Source organism: Nycticebus coucang, chromosome 9 (genome assembly GCF_027406575.1).
Source record: "Nycticebus coucang isolate mNycCou1 chromosome 9, mNycCou1.pri, whole genome shotgun sequence".
Classification (NCBI taxonomy): Eukaryota; Metazoa; Chordata; class Mammalia; order Primates; family Lorisidae; genus Nycticebus; species Nycticebus coucang.
In genome coordinates this window covers 40,525,274-40,541,602 of record NC_069788.1, presented here as the reverse complement: position 1 = coordinate 40,541,602, position 16,329 = coordinate 40,525,274, and the positions used below count along the sequence as shown (strand labels likewise).

General features: G+C 40.2%; 1 protein-coding gene across 1 annotated transcript in view; it reads left to right on the top strand.

Moving 5' to 3' along the window:
* The window catches only part of DNAH8 (dynein axonemal heavy chain 8), a 319,171-nt gene that overhangs the window by 228,158 nt on the left and 74,684 nt on the right, over positions 1–16,329 (top strand). Inside the window, exons 76-81 of the mRNA XM_053603542.1 lie at positions 1,119–1,274; positions 3,765–3,947; positions 7,417–7,522; positions 9,778–10,030; positions 10,140–10,330; positions 15,147–15,268. Of these exons, the coding sequence (XP_053459517.1) occupies positions 1,119–1,274; positions 3,765–3,947; positions 7,417–7,522; positions 9,778–10,030; positions 10,140–10,330; positions 15,147–15,268 (1,011 nt within the window). The remainder of the gene's footprint in view (positions 1–1,118; positions 1,275–3,764; positions 3,948–7,416; positions 7,523–9,777; positions 10,031–10,139; positions 10,331–15,146; positions 15,269–16,329) is intronic.

The following is a 16,329-nucleotide window of genomic DNA, read 5'->3' as shown; positions in this document are numbered from 1 at the left end:
ACAAAAATAGAGTTTATCCCTTAGGAAATAGAGCAAGATGTAAGCAAATTTAGTCTTCCTGGGGCCTTGTTTCATCATCTTGTTTAATAAGCCAGTGAGAGCCCTTTGTTGAGATTCATTTACGTTATCAACTCATAGTAGGGCCTTTACAGCATAACATTTGTGTACAGAAGCTATCCACCCAGGGAAACTTTCTTCCTGTGCATGTCAAGATTTTAATTACTTCCTTTTTAATCAAAAAAGATAAAAGTAGACTTACTTAATTTTTAAAATTCCACATCTTTTTTCATCTATATGTGTATTAATTTTACTCTCCTAATTATGGTCTGCAGCTGTAATAGCATAAAGGCAATAGTTGAATTCAGAGACTAGAGTACAAGAAGACAGAGAGCTGAGAACTGAGCCTTTGGGAATCTTTACAGTTAGGCCGAGGCGGGGATCCTACGAGAAGTCAGAGTGCAAAGCCATTGACGCACGCGAAGGTCAACCAGCACCATGTATCTATTTTAACTAATAACAGACGTTGATCTAACAATGAGATCTCACAAGGAATTCAGAATTCTTTTTTTTTAAAAATGTAAAGATAAAGTCTTCACACGTCCAACTTGATTTATCTTTACCATCTTTTAGGTTGACTTTGTGAAAAGTATGTTCTTCCCCGAGCTGCTAGGAGATAGACTATGGGGCTGGACCTTTGGTTTGACTCAATATACCATTTCTGACATCTTTCTTTATTATCACTTATTCATCTTGTAGGGTCCTGAGAATATAAACAAATACCCGAATATGCGATTTACTTTGCTTTCTCTGAGTAATCGTAGCTATGTAAGTTTAAAAGGATTAGTCCTTGACTCTTTCTCTTCCACTGTCCGGAGCACAGCTCTGCAGTTTCCTCTCAGTAATCAGAGAGACCCCTTTACACATTCAGGCCCTGAACAAAGTCATAACTCACCAAGTTTTGAAAATTAATTTGTGTTTTTCACTTTTGTTTTTACAAGTAAGTGTTTGTATATTGCCCTTAAAATTCTTAGTCACTCGTCAAACACATTTCTTGGTTTCACTTAGGGATGGGAACACATATTGTCACATTTATAGACTAACGAACTCTTTCTTTTTAGGTGACATCTCTGAACCATAAATATTTCCGCACACACTTGGAGGACAGCCTTTCCTTAGGCCGACCCCTTCTCATCGAGGACATTCGTGAGGAGCTGGATCCAGCCTTGGATAATGTATTAGAAAAGAATTTCATTAAATCAGGCACCACCTTCAAGGTGAGCTTTGTAAGAAACAGAAAAGGGAAGGAATAAAGAAGGAAAGAAAAGAACAATGGTGACATCTACTTATCTTTTCGAGCATAGCAGCGAAGGCAGTTTGCTTCAGGTGGCAGTATCTGTACACTGGAAAAAAATTATTTCCAAACTGAAATAATTCAGTATTTTCTTTTATTTTTTTATAGTATATAAAAAATACAGGAAATAGCAGTATCTTAATAAGAGTGGTCATAAATAACATACTAAGGAAAACGTATTGTCTGGTCTTAATAACAATATGTTAGTGTAATATGCAAAATGTACACATTCTAGCAACTCTGAGAAAATAGGTTTTGCTTGCTATATACGTGGGTACATTTTTATAAGAAAACCTGGATTTCCTAATTGGAGAAAATGGCATTTTGATAAAGTCTATAGACATTGTTTTTTTTTTTTTATTTCTCTCTTTATTAACTTTCAGTAAATTCACTGACTTTGCTGGAAGCTGTGGAACGCTGTTCCTACTTGTCGTTGACAACACGAATTGTTTTCAATATGTGTAAATGTTTCTTTTTTAATTGGTGTCATTCTCTACCTTTGGGCTTCTTTGGTTTTTATTTCTTGCATTTCTGGTTGCATTTTTTCACTTTGAACAACTTAATTTCATGAGTATCAGTGAATAAGAATGAAAAAAATCTCATTAAACAGAGATAGATTTATTTAAAACACTTTTCTTCATAATATGAACTCTTCTATATGTCATATTTTTAATTCATTTAGCAAAAGTTCATGCAGCATCCAATACATGCTCAAGCCTGTACAAGTTTATGGGGGAAGAAAATGAATAAAACCGAGGCACTGTGCTGAAGAGTGAGCACTAGTCTCCTCTTGAGATTAGAAAGTAGGATTTCTCTTTTTTCAGAAAAGGAAGATAAGAACACAATTTTGGTGATTTGTTTTTTTATGGACTCACCCACAATTTTGAACTGCAATTTTTTTTTTTTTTTTAATTTGGCCGGGGCTGGGTTTGAACCCACCACCTCCGGCATATGGGACCGGCACCCTACCCGCTGAGCCACAGGCGCCACCCTGAACTGCAATTTTTTAAATACTTAATTGACAAATAAAGATTGCATATGTTTAAAGTATACAGCATGATGATTTGATATATGTATACGTTGTGTAATGATGACCACAATCAAATTTATTAGCACGTCCATCATTACTAATGCTGCACCTTAGGTACCCAGCACTTGTTCACTGTATAACTGAAAGTTTGTGCTCTCTGAACAACATCTCCCCGTTTCCCCCGCTTCCTAGCTCCTGGTAGCCACTGGCCTAGTCTCTACTTTTGAGTGTGGCTTTTTTGGATTCCACACATAAGGAGATCATGCAGTATTGCCTGTGTCTGGCTTATTCCATGTGCTATATTTAATATCCCCACGGAGGCTACACATAGCAGAACCTCCATTCATGAAGGTCTTTTTTAAAAGACCTTGGATTCTTATCTGCAATATGGAGGTATAAAGCCTGAGAATGTGATAGTGGCCTCAAAGTCTTCAATCACATGCAGGATTAACATTAATTAAAAATGTAATACGTTTAAAAAAATTATATGATTGCCACCTGATTTTTAGATAGCAAAAACGAGTTGTTTCTCAATATACTGCAAATAGTAGTATTTAAGATGTTACCTTTTTGGAAAAATTTTGGCATTTTTTTCCTTCAGAAATTACATTAACTTTTTCTGTTGTCAAATTTGCTTTGGATATGACATGAAATGCAAAAAGAAGTAAAACTTCCTATAAACACAGCAAATGTCCACAGTAGGAAACTGTTTTCTCAACTGGGAAAAAAAAGAACAGCTCTACTACTGCAGTCGGTGGTGATAAGTGCCTGCGAGGGTTTTAAAGTCAAATCTTAAATGCTTCTGAGTTTTTTTTTTTTTTTATGCGCCATCTGTTTTGGATAAATTTTTTATTCAATTTGCTCAGACTCATGGCTAAAAACATCTTCAGTCAGGACCACAATTCTAAATTATTCTAAATTGAATAGGCTTTATTATTTGAGATCAGTCATTAAAATTTTACAACTAACTTTCCCACTTCACTCGAGTTTCACAGCACTGGCATTCGATAGGTTCTTTCTTTTTTATTTTTACTTTTTATTTTTTGAGACAGAGTCTCATTATGTTGCCCTGGGTAGAGTGCTGTGGCATCACAGTCACAGCAACCTCCAACTCTTGGGCTTAAGCAATTCTCTTGCCTCAGCCTCCCAAGTAGCTGGGACTACAGGCTCCTGCCACAACACCTGGCTATTTTTTGGTTGTAGTTGTCATTGTTGTTTGGCAGACCCATGGCTGGATTCGAACCCACCAGCTCCGGTGTAGGTGGCTGGCGCTCTAGCCGCTGAGCTACAGGTGCCGAGCCAGTAGGTTCTTTCTTAAATTGAACACAAATTCTTGGCCTTGTCCTTGAAGCTGTTTTTAATTTTATGTTTGAATTTATGTAGGTGAAAGTTGGTGATAAGGAATGTGATGTCATGGATACATTTAAACTTTATATTACTACAAAGTTACCAAACCCTGCCTTTACCCCTGAGATTAATGCTAAAACGTCCGTCATTGATTTTACTGTCACCATGAAAGGACTTGAAAATCAGTTACTACGGAGAGTAATTCTAACGGAGAAACAGGTAACCACGCACTCAAGCTAAAGAACTTCTACTTATAAGTAGTTATAATAAGTGTTCAAAATGTATCGGGAAATGGCTAAGTATATGGAAAAGAAAAAAATTAGATCATATTTACCCATTTAACATAAATATTTCTTTTGCAATCTCAATTCCTGCAAAGAAATCATGTAACTCACCTCTCCCCCAGCCCCAAACACACACACACACACACACACACACACACACACACACACACCAGTGTGTCGCTCATGTTCTATTTCTGTCTTTAAACTTTTGTGTATGTTGATTCTCATATCTCCAGTCCTATAGATGGTCTTGAGAGCGCACAAAAATTTAGTAAAACAATGATCCTAGAGAAAAAGAAATTGCTCTAAGCAGCTATTACCACTGTCGTAGTTTCAACTACTACAATTTAGTAATCTAATGATATAAGGGGCCATACTTTTAATTAAATGACATTTGCACTAAAGCAGGGAAATTAATTATTAACTGAGGGTTCTAATAAAACAAAGAACAATTTAGGATTGGAAGATTTTAAGAGACTGGTACAAGATTAAACTAATTTTTAAGATAAAGCTCAGAAAAAATTAAATTATATGCATAAAATATAATTGCATAAAAATATCATTTATATATTTGCATATATAAAGTCTATTTGCATTAAATATGAGAAAGTTTTTATTTGCTTAAATATCATTAATCTTACTATTAAAGATTCAAGGAAAAAGCAAGGTTAGAAATCTTAAGAGCAGGGAGGCATAAATGGAAGAGTAAGGCAAAGGCTGGCCAAAGAAAGAGGCCGGGAGGAGAGGGAGGTGATAGGAGGTGAGGGCCGCACGGAGAAAGGACATCCAAGGAAGGGGTGTAACATCCTGTCGGTTCATAGGGATGGTTCGCCCTTGAGAGGCGGCTGGTCTAGTCAAGTGAGGCAGGCACAGCCTCAGCTTTAACCCTCTCAGTTTTGTTTTTTTTTTTTTGTAGAGACAGAGTCTCACTTTGTCACCCTCAGTAGAGTGCCATGACGTCACACAGCTCACAGCAACCTCCAACTCCTGGGCTTAGGTGATTCTGTTGCCTCAGCCTCCCGAGTAGCTGGGACTACAGGTGCCCGCCACAACGCCCGGCTATTTTTTGGTTGCAGTTTTGGCCGGGGCCGGGTTTGAACCCACCACCCTCGGTATATGGGGCCGGCGCCTTACCGACTGAGCCACAGGTGCCGCCGCCTCTCAGTTGTTTTATCTGAGTTTCCAGTAAACCTGGGACTTAACACAATCTGGGAAGAGACTCCGTCCCTCTTCCACTGCCAGGCAGGGAGGGCCTGGCCCCTCATTCACTGCCTCCATTGTCTCTCAAGAAAGAGCACTTGGTAGCAGCTGCTGGAAATGAACCCTTTGTGGCCTAACTGGTGCTCTTGGTCTGTTTTGAGATGACTCCTCCCTAGCCCAGGTGCCTCATGGAGGCTGCACGAACCTCCTAAACTCCACTGCCTGAAGGTGCCCAAAACACACCACAGCCCCCTTCTTAGACCTTCGCTGCCTCTTCAAGAGATGCTTGTCCCAGTCTGGCTGGAGAATATAAACCCACACTTACCCAGGATGGCACCTTGAACGTCGTATTTATCCCTCCTCACAGTCTTGCCATTACACCCCCTTTTTACAGATGAACAAATGGAGACCCCAAAGAGTAAAGGTCTTAACCTATTAACAGCACATGGTCTTTCCACCCTCCCAAGCTTCAGCAAGTGTCCTCTGGGCCGTGGCACCTGTTTTTTCGTATCGCACTGAAAAGGAAGCTAACGCGATTCCGTTTTGTCCGTGTGCTCCTGTACTGCCACCCAGAGGTGATTATTGTAATAAAAATGCTCCACTAACTTTTTCCCCTGCAAATCCAGCCATGCTCTTCACCATGCCTTGAAATCCTGCGTGCTGTTAGCACAGTGGCAATAACACTGGGCTGGAGTCGGAGGGCAGCAGCATAAGGCTTATTTCTGCCAGTCACTACCTGTGTGTGCATGTTACATTGGTGTGTCATTTGGAGTTCGTATTTCTGGGTCCTCAGCTTTCCTAGCTGTAAAGTAAAACATAGGTCTTAAACTAAATTCAGCATATACCAGTTTCATGAATATTATTGGGTCCAGTCACTTCCCTGCAAAGCCTCCAGGTAAGTGCTGTCAAGAGTACAAAGATGAACAGGCCAAGTTCCTGCCCTCTGGATGCACAGACTCTAGCTGGAGGGAAATAATCTACAGGCAGATTTTTTTTTTTCAGATTAATATAAGGGTACATACAATTAGGTAATATTGCTTGTGTTTGCAAGGTAAAGTCCGAGTTGTAGTCGAGTCCTTCCTACGGACAGATTTTGATACAAGGCATACTAGATGTAGAGAAAAATACCTTGCTGTGGCTTTTGTTTGACTAGTTGGTTAGGAAGACTTCCTGAAAGTGGTGAAATTTCTGAAGCAGTTTTCCAGGAAATGTTCTCAAATAAGTAGTACTAGTTTTAAAATGCCTTCTTTTAACATAATTTTTAGAGTGACATATGACTGTATAGGATGAGGAACAGACAGGCATAGAGAATGCTGTTGAAACTATTTCAATTTAGACTCACTATTTAGTAAGAGCATTCTACCAATGTTAAATTTCCTGAATTAGAATATTGGACTGTGGTAATATAAGAGGAGGTCCTGACTCTTGGGAGATTTGCTAACGTATTTGGAGTTAAAAGGTCTGTCAGTGGTTCATTAATAATAATAATGGCAATATTAAGTACTAAATAGAGAGTAATCAAATGTTTTATGTGAAGCTGGGGAAGTCTATATGAGAGTTCATTGTACTCGTCTTGCTATTTTGCTGAAAGTTTGAGATTTTTTAAAACAGAATTTAAAAAATACATCATTTTATGCAGGGAAAAAATACCTTCCAGACATCCAATTTAGCCCCTCTAGTAGAAGGAGGAACAAATACAATGCAAAATGGATTTGCATTGGCCATTGGCTATACCGAATGAGGTACCTGGTGTTCCCATAGGAAGGTCTCAAGTGAAGAGTTCACATGTGGCCTTGGTTTCTTGGTATTAATGCCTCTTTTTTCTACTTATTCTGACTACAAATAAAGTTAGCATTTCTCACGCCCGCAGTGTGGAAACAGCGCCAAGAGAATGGGACATTCTGTTAATAACTTAAAGCTGGCAAGAAAGCTGGGGGAAACGGAACAAAATTATTTTAGCAGGCTTGTTTTATGCAGGCAGTGTAAAGTGCTATGGAACCTTAATGCTAAAATTTAAAAAAATTATCCAGAGAAACAAAAATACAGATAGATAGATTTGACTAATGATAGTAATTTCTTCTGTTGTTCAAAAGGCACTTTGGCTTAAACCTCTTAAATTGATAACAAACAGTAGTAAGTTGGATTTGCCATAATAACTAGTAATTACAATTCTGATTTTTCTTTCTTTTTTTTTTTAATAACAGGAGTTAGAATCTGAGCGGGTTAAACTTTTAGAGGATGTTACTTTTAATAAGCGGAAGATGAAAGAACTTGAAGATAACCTCCTTTATAAATTAAGTACTACAAAAGGTATTGTGTTATTAAGAAGTAACAAAGTAATGGATTCTGAACAGGGATTCTTTTCACACCCTTTTCAATGCCCTCTTGGCTACAGATGTTTGGAAATAGTTGAATTATCAATGTAAAAACAAGCAAGGCAATTTCCATCTTGACATTAAAGAGGGACTGCAGAAAACCTGATTTTTGAATTAGCAAAAAGACTGAGCATCTGACAACACAATTTTCTTCATCTAATTGCTCTCTTTTGAGAAAAATAAGGGCTCCCAACAGAGTTAGGTAACTCATTATAGGCTAATTTGCTTGCCCAAAGGAAACTAATGTGTTCAATCTATTTTTTTTTTTAGATTGATTGTTTCATTTGGCATGAAGATGCAGTTACTACAGTGGGTTATGACACATGTAATCCGTGTCAGATGAGCTTGGGCACCAGAGGCCCAGCTTCCTCTCTGCTTGGCCTGACCTCCCACTTAGTAGCCATCATCACATGATACCCCATTTTGAGAATATACTCTCTCTGCAATCTATATGAAATCAGATGAGTTCGCGAACTCATCCTAGACAAAGTGCTTACATATCTCATTGCTGAACATTGCTATGGTCACCTTTGACATACTGCCCTTAGGAAATTATGCACTGATGCCAACGGCTAGTCTATCCTTCAAAGCAATTTTGGAATTGTTTGTCTGGAATGGCCATCAGAGATGTTGTCATACAGCACACAAAAACAACAACGGTAATGAATGCCACTTGGCAAGACTCCATCCCACGTTGACAGGAACCAGTCACGAGACACTGATATACCAAGGTTAAGAAACTTTACTGGGTTGTTTGATTACAGTTGTGACAATGTAAATGTACAGGGACAAATTCACAAACTGAATTGTCAAGACATGGGACAATGATGACAGCTCTGATGGTCATTCCAGAAAGAGTTCCAAAATTGCTTTGAAGAGTGGACTAGGCATTGATATGACTGCATAACTTCCCAAGAGGAGCTCTTTTAAGGTAACTGTAGTGATATTCAGCAATGAGTTATGTAGCACATTTTCTAGGATGAGTCATGAACTTAATTGTCCAACCTCATAAGAAGAAAATTTTACCCACAAGGCAAATCACAACAAACTAAATTTGAACCTAAATTTCAGCAGTCTAAAATGAAGACTTCCAATAGCACTTTAATCTCAAGATTAAAAAAAAAATCTTAACCTTGCAGACGTACTACACCTTTAAGGTGAGCTCAGTACAAAGTCTTTTTATCTGCCTTAAGGTCATGGTTTCTGCTGGTGAAGACGTATGTTCTTGGTGCAGTGACTTCTTCCAGGCATTTGAGATGCCTTTGTGCATTGTAAATGTGGAAAGGAGAGTTGAGGGCTGTCCTCCTGGTCCAGCCAAGGGTGTTGGAGTGAGACCTCTTTCCTGTGAGATTAATCACTAGGTGGGCTTCCATATTAGACATAGCATGCCTGCCAGAGTAACTCAGAGTGTCCTGTAGCACTCACCTGCCATCTAGAACTCTGGGATAAGCCAAAGTGCTACTATTTGAAGATATGGTGACTGTTAATTCAGTATATCCAAAGTGGTTTTTGGTATCTTGTGATGATTTGTCTGCCCAGAGGAGACAGATCAGTTGAATTCATTGTCATTAATGTGCTATTTCTATTAAAAGCAATAATGAGGGGCAAAAATAAAAATAAAATTAAGATTTCTCTTCCTGGTGAGATGCTTTTACTATATCCCAATTCACTGCTGTTGGAGACAAAAAGGGATTTGGGTTTTCCATGGCAAGGATTGTCCTGCTGAAGTGGGAGGGCAGAGGGCATCATTCACCTGCCAGCTGTTCAGCGTCTGGGTCAGCTTACACCCTGAGACGAGTGTGACGGACACACGGTGACACTTTGAAGAGAGCCACCAAGATGAGAAGGGGGATGAAAGCCTGTCACATAGGGAATAGCTAAAACCACTAGAGATGTGATCGATCGTTGTCTTTAGACATCTGAAAACTCAGCTAATGGGTCTTTTGCTTTTTGCAAATTTTCAGATAGAGCGGGAGATGCTCGCTCGGCAGGAATGTTTGGAAAGATTTAGGCATGGTGTAATATTTGTATGAGAAGCTGTTCAGTGGCTCAAGATTCTACTCTTCCAGTACTCTTCTGTAGACTTTGGAGAAACCAAGTTGAGAGTTAACAGTACTACTTCCAGCGTGCTGTGTCTTGTTTTGTGACTCTTCCATGTGTGGACCAGAGTTTTTCTGTTTTCGTGTTCAGGTTCGCTGGTAGATGACGAATCTCTGATTGGTGTCCTGCGCACTACCAAACAGACAGCAGCTGAAGTGAGTGAAAAGTTACACGTGGCCGCAGAAACTGAGGTCAAGATCAACACGGCTCAGGAGGAGTTCCGGCCGGCGGCCACCCGTGGGAGCATCCTCTACTTCCTCATCACAGAGATGAGCATGGTCAACATCATGTACCAGACCTCGCTGGCTCAGTTCTTGAAGTTGTTTGACCAGTCCATGGCCAGGTGAGCCCTCAATACTTTTGTCCAAAGCACTGACCTAAAAGTTGTGTTTGTATTTCTATTCTTTCTAGAAATTGCTTTTTACTTCTTTGGTTTGTAAAATGCATTGCAGGTCTGAAAAGTCTCCACTACCTCAAAAGAGAATTACAAATATTATTGAGTATCTGACATACGAAGTTTTTACATACTCTGTCAGGGGCCTATACGAAAACCACAAATTCCTTTTTGTGCTCCTCATGACCTTAAAGATTGATCTTCAGAGAGGAACAGTGAAGCACAGAGAGTTTCAGGCTCTCATCAAAGGTAAAGTGCGTGGAGTACGAACGTGGTGTGGGAAGCACATCACTTTTGACATACTCTTTGGGGTACTACAAACCCCTTTCCTGATACGATGGGGAAATTGTGTTCTATTGAAAGCGTGGTATTGTTTTTTAATAACTTTTTTTGCCTGATTTTTGTTCATTTTGCTCTGGTTATTTAAAATTCAGGTCTGTGCTAATTGTGTGACTTTTAGCTTGATGATTACATTTGGTGTGTTCGTCACCCGTGTTTAGGAGAGCCAATTGCCAGCGTGAGGAAGAGTGAAGGTAGAGGTGAGCTTTGCAGGCAGGAGTGTAAAACAAGACTCACTTGCATTTCTTATTTGAAGTTAATCCTGCCGGTTGCTCCATGTGACAGGCATAATTGAGATGATGCAAGAATGGCGTTTCCATTTCATTTCAGTCACACGAGTATGACGGAATGTGTGCTCTGTGAACCTGCCGTCCTATAAGGATGGGGGTGGGGGTACCAGGGACAGAGCAGCTGAGCTTTACAAAAGATAAGAAACAAAGTGTTAGGTCTAAAAGGAAGGAGAGATTAGGTGTGGTTGGTGAAACTGAAAAAACAAAAGGATTCTTGGGAAATAATGCCTTTGTGAGTTAAGCCATAAATTTGGGGATTATGTGGTCCACAGTAAAACATATTTCCGTATTTTTTGTGTTTTTTGCTTTTTATACATAATTTAACAAATTGTTTTCTGGCCGTCCACACCTCTAAATAAGAAAGTGGCATTTGGGATGGACCTTGGAGAGGTGAGGATGAGGAGGACAGCAGAACAGCATGAGAGAAGGTGTGAGTGGAGGGTGTTTAAGTCACAGGAGTCAGTCGGTTCTGGTGGAACTGAAGGTGGATTTGGGGGATGAGAACAAGGGCCGAGTGTGTAAATTGGTGACACCTTGTGTGAATTCCTACAGGAAGTATTTGCTTGATCTGGTAAGAAAGAGGGAGTTGCGGAAGGTGGTGATCAGGGTGGGCCTTTAGGAAGGTGAAGCTGGCAGACACGGATAGTGGAGAAAAGAGATTCGCAGGAGACTCTCTTAGTCTTCCAACCACAGGAGATGCAGTCCCATCCGAGGGTGAAGTCAATGGGATGGAAGGGGAGAAAAGGACCTGAGGACTGTGGAGGCAAAGTGGCAGCTGATGAATCCAGGCGCCAAGGGAGGAGTCAGAAATGGGTGTGCAGAGATTCCGGAGCTGTTGGGTTGGATCAGAGGAAGTTGAAATAAGCCATCTGGTTCATATATTTTCTTAGCTCTCATACTCCTGGGGAGGTTGGTGTCATACAGTATCTCCAGGAAGAATGCAGTGTGGTGGGGTAACGAGCTCGTACCAGCAGCTGGGGAAATGACAGGGCCCTGCCACTGACTGGCCATGTGATCTCAGGCAGTGATCACCAGGGCCTGCAGGTACAAGAGGCTGTGGGGACACGGAGAGAAAACGATGAGTACCACTTGGGAGAAGGAACAGGTGCTACGGAGGACCATCCAGACGTTAGGGGTTTTGGTTTATAGTGAAAAAAGTGAGCTTGTATTTACCAAATCTAGAAAGCTACTCTGATTTGTTTCAGAAGTTGTTAGCTCTCGCTGGACTTGAGGCTGCAGGCTCAGTGTTGGGGGGCACTAGGCATAGGGGCGGGGTCATCGCAGCATGCTGGAATCCAGGCAGCCAAAAGCTAGGGTCTGAATGTTTGTGTCCCTCCAAAACTCATACGTTGAAATCCTAACCCCCATGGCGACTAGGTCAGGAGGGCTTAGCCCTTGTGAATGGGATTAATGCCCTTATAAAAGGCTAGACGGGGGCGGCGCAAAGGAGTAGGGCGCTGGCTCAAAGGAGTAGGGCGCTGGCCCTATATGCTGGAGGTGGCGGGTTCAAGTCCAGTCCCACCCAGGTTCAAGTCCAGCCCCACCCAAAACTGTAAAAAAAAAAAAAAAAGGCTAGACAGAGGTCGTTTGTCCTTCCCTTCCCACCATGTGACACAGCCAGAAGAGTCAGAGAGAACAGCCAGTTAGAGGAGTTGGATTTAATGGAGTTTGCAATAGGGAGTCATCTAATGTTTTAATGAGCAGGGATGTGGCATGAACAGAGCAGTGCTTTACGAAGATTAATTTGCGATTTTATGATAGATTGATTACAGAAGTACAATTAGCTCAGCAGTAAAAAGTTTTTTAAAAAACAAAACTAGTTTGGTCAGGTGCAGTGGCTCACGCCTATAATCCTAGCACTCTGGGAGGCCCAGACGGGATGATTGTTAGAGTTCAGGAGTTCAAGACCAGCCCATGCAAGAGCAAGACCCCTGTCTATACTAAAAATAGAAAAATTAGCTGAGTATGTAGTCCTAGCTACTTGGGAGGTTGAGGATGGAGGATCATATGAGCCCAGACATTTGAGGTTGCAGTGAGCTGTGATGATGCCACTGCACTCTACCCGGAGTGACAGAGTGAGACTCTGTCTCAAAACAAACAGCCCCTGCAAAACTCGGTTATTGTACAGTTTGCATTAGTTAAAACTGGCTTATAGTTTGACTAAATTGTTTTCTAAAAGATGACATTACTTTGTTTTTTGTGTTTTTTTTTTTTTTTACAAAGTTAACAAATATGCCCCTAAGATCATACATCCTTCTTGATCATTTTGAACTCAGTACTAAGGGAGAGATGAAGAATTATTTATCACAGTAGGAATGTTTGATTTCCCAAGAGTGACAGTCCTTTTTGTTTTAATTATTGCTTGTTTTCTACAATATTTGTAAGGTGACTTTGTCTCTCTCCTTCAACTGAGAATGTCAGAACAGTTTGAAAAGTTTGAAATGGATACCAAGGGCAATCCTACATTATACAGCAATTGATATACTTGTTTTCTCTGCCTGGTTATTTTAGAAAGATACTATCTTACTTTTGTCAAAGACCCTGGACAAAATCACAGTGTAGGGGGTCTGCTCTTGCCTTCCAGGGTGAGTTGGACCTGGGCCATCTAACACACACAGATTAACATCAAGTAACAGCTTAACAGCTAATGATTACATAGCTCTTATAGTGGGTCTAGAGAAGTATTTTTCAACCGTTTTTGTCTTATGGCACACTTGAACCTATAGCACAGCACACTTAAATGATATTGATCAAAAGAAAAAGGAGTTGAAAACGGAACATACTTACTATGCTTTGCACTTCTTTCAAAAATAATTTAATTAATGATCTTTAAAAAAATTTTGAGGCACACCTAAGATCTTCTCCTGGCACACCAGTTGAAAATCACTGGTCTAGACTATTCTAAGCTTTCTGTATACATTATTTAACTCTCACAGCAATCCATCTGGTACATTCTATCATTACATCCATTTGACAGATGAGGAAACTGAGAGGGAGTCACTGACCAAGTTTATGCAGCTAATAAGAGGCAGTCAGTGTATTTTGGGAAATATTTTGTTCTGTGTTAGTTTAGGTATCCAATATGTTTGGAAACACTGAAGTAATTTAAATATTTTCTCCTGCTGTCTCTAAAGCTCATGATTCCGTGAAAACATTTCTTTGGTGATAACCAAGAAGAAGAGAGATGAAGGTGTGTGGAAGCAGCCATCTGTTAAGGCTGCAGGTGGCTCTGCCCAGTGGCTGCTTCTCAAAGCAGCATCTCACATGCATTAGCATACCTGTGCCCAACTTACAGCTCCTCCCCACACCCACTAACATTGAGAGGGAGGTTTGTTCTGACAACACTCAGAACTGCAAGAGTCAGGGAGAACCTGATTGTCCAGGGTCAGGACTGAGCCAAGGTCAAAAAAGGGCTTCAGTTTACACACCTTCTCAGGACAGTGCCAGATGGGGAGAGCTGAGACCTGTAGTTCCCTCTCCCTCTGCCTTTTTTGCGCAAGAGTTGATTAGTGCAGTAGAAGGAAATGATGCATTTGTAAGGATTATACGGTGTAAAAGTTCAAAAATCAGGGTGGCTCCTGTGGCTCAAGGAGTAGGGCGCCGGCTCCATATACTGGGGGTGGCAGGTTCAAGCCCAGCCCTAGCCAAAAATTGCAAAAAAAGAAAAAAGTTCAAAATCACTGTTTCATATACATCTGAATTAAATCCAGTGGAGATGGAATTATTATGAGACAATGTTGCTAAAGACATCCAGTGGAGGAATTTTGACATTGCCAATATAATCGTGTATTTTACTGGAAAATGGCACATTGGGTAAGCTCATTTGGCCTGTGATTTGCTTTAAAATGGGATCTGATGCCATAACTCACATTCTCCACTAGATTACAAGCTCCATGAGAGCAGGGCCCTGGTTTGGTTTTCTCTGCTGTGTCCCTAGTGCCTGGAATGGATACATAGAGGGTGTTCAATACATATTTATTCAGTAAGTGAATGAATAACTGGTTTGAGCCTCCTTCCCTTCCATCCGATTATCTACTATTTGACCTACTCATAAATAGTATTGGAGATAAAACTTCTGCAGGTGTGCACAAAGAAATGATTTTTTTAAATCACACATGTAAAGATCAACCTATTTATTTTAGCTTGTTAAAAAAATAAAAAGGAAAACAACCATAACCACTGAGAGAAATTCTTTGCAGGGAAAAATGATAGAGTTCCTATCTATATTTTAGAAGGTGGTATAAATCATCAAATAAAACATTCAAACTTGAAGAAAGTATACCCAAAAAAGATAATCACATTTTCCATAATAATATTATTTTCTAATTTTCCTATCTTTTCTGTAGTATGGTTATCTCATTTTTAATATTTAGAAGATGAATTTCTCAAAGTGAAGTACGAGCTGACCTGATTTACAGTCTGATGCTTCTCCCCAGGGGGAGCAGCTCTGGATCTGAAAGCCTGCCCTCCCAAGCCCTTTCGCTGGATCCTGGATATGACTTGGTTGAATCTTGTGGAGCTGAGTAAACTTCCACAGTTTGCAGAAATCATGAACCAGGTAATGCAATAAAGGGCTGGTTACAAGTATGGATTTGTAAACCCGAACACAACCAGGTCATTTTAACTGGAGCCTCCTAGAGTTACCTTCACCCAAGGTGTCAACCTAGTAGTGTAGATTTAGGGCTCTGTGGCTGTCTGGGGGGGATTTGGGGCAGATGAACTTCAGAGTTAACCTGATCATAGGTGTAGGCGACTATTCTTTCCTTCTCTTTGGTGGGCGTGGTCATTTTTATATGCCAATTTGAGTTGTTGCTAGAATAAAAAGCTGTAGGTTTTTACTTCTGTCTGTGATTGAGTAATTTGTACAAATTTGAATTTAAGGGAAATTAAGAGGTCTGAGGTCATTTTTGAAAAATCAATCATTTTAATAGTAAGAGTATAAAATGGTGAAATATAACAGTAAAAAGGGTAAAACAGTACCAATTTACTTGTTATTGTTTTTTCTTACTTGAAAATGTAATTTGGTTGTTGTGGATTCAACTATCACTGGAGAATGGTGATACCTCTCAGAGTAAAATAGTTATTACTGGGGTCTGTTGGTTACAACTGCCTATCATTGATTGAGATTGCAGTTTCCCAGGTTACATGCTGGTAGTTATTGCTTTTCTGTGGTTGCTGGTGACCAAGAAATGGGGCCCCTGGTAGCCTACAGGTTGGCAGAGGCCTTATGCTGTGATCACCAATCTCCTGCCCAACATACTACATTTGCTATCTGCTTCCTGGCTGGCATTTCTGAAGGATTATGTAGATTCAGCTATGGTTGGTCAGGGTTAATTGGATAAGCCCCCTGGGTTCCATCTGTGGGTGGGCAATGAGCTTTGTTTTATAGTTCAGCCATGGATGAGTCCCCAATCCAAACAAATACTTGGGGAAAAAGAAGTAGTCTGAGTCCAGCAAAGGCTGGTTAAGGGCTATCTTAAAACATTACTGGAAAAATCACTCAAAACTCATGCCCTGCACTGTGGATTATATTGACCTAGGGACATATATTATTGTTTGCTTCTGCCAATTAGATTTAAGTACCCATGGTGGTAGTTATCATTGTTTACTGTGGGATAG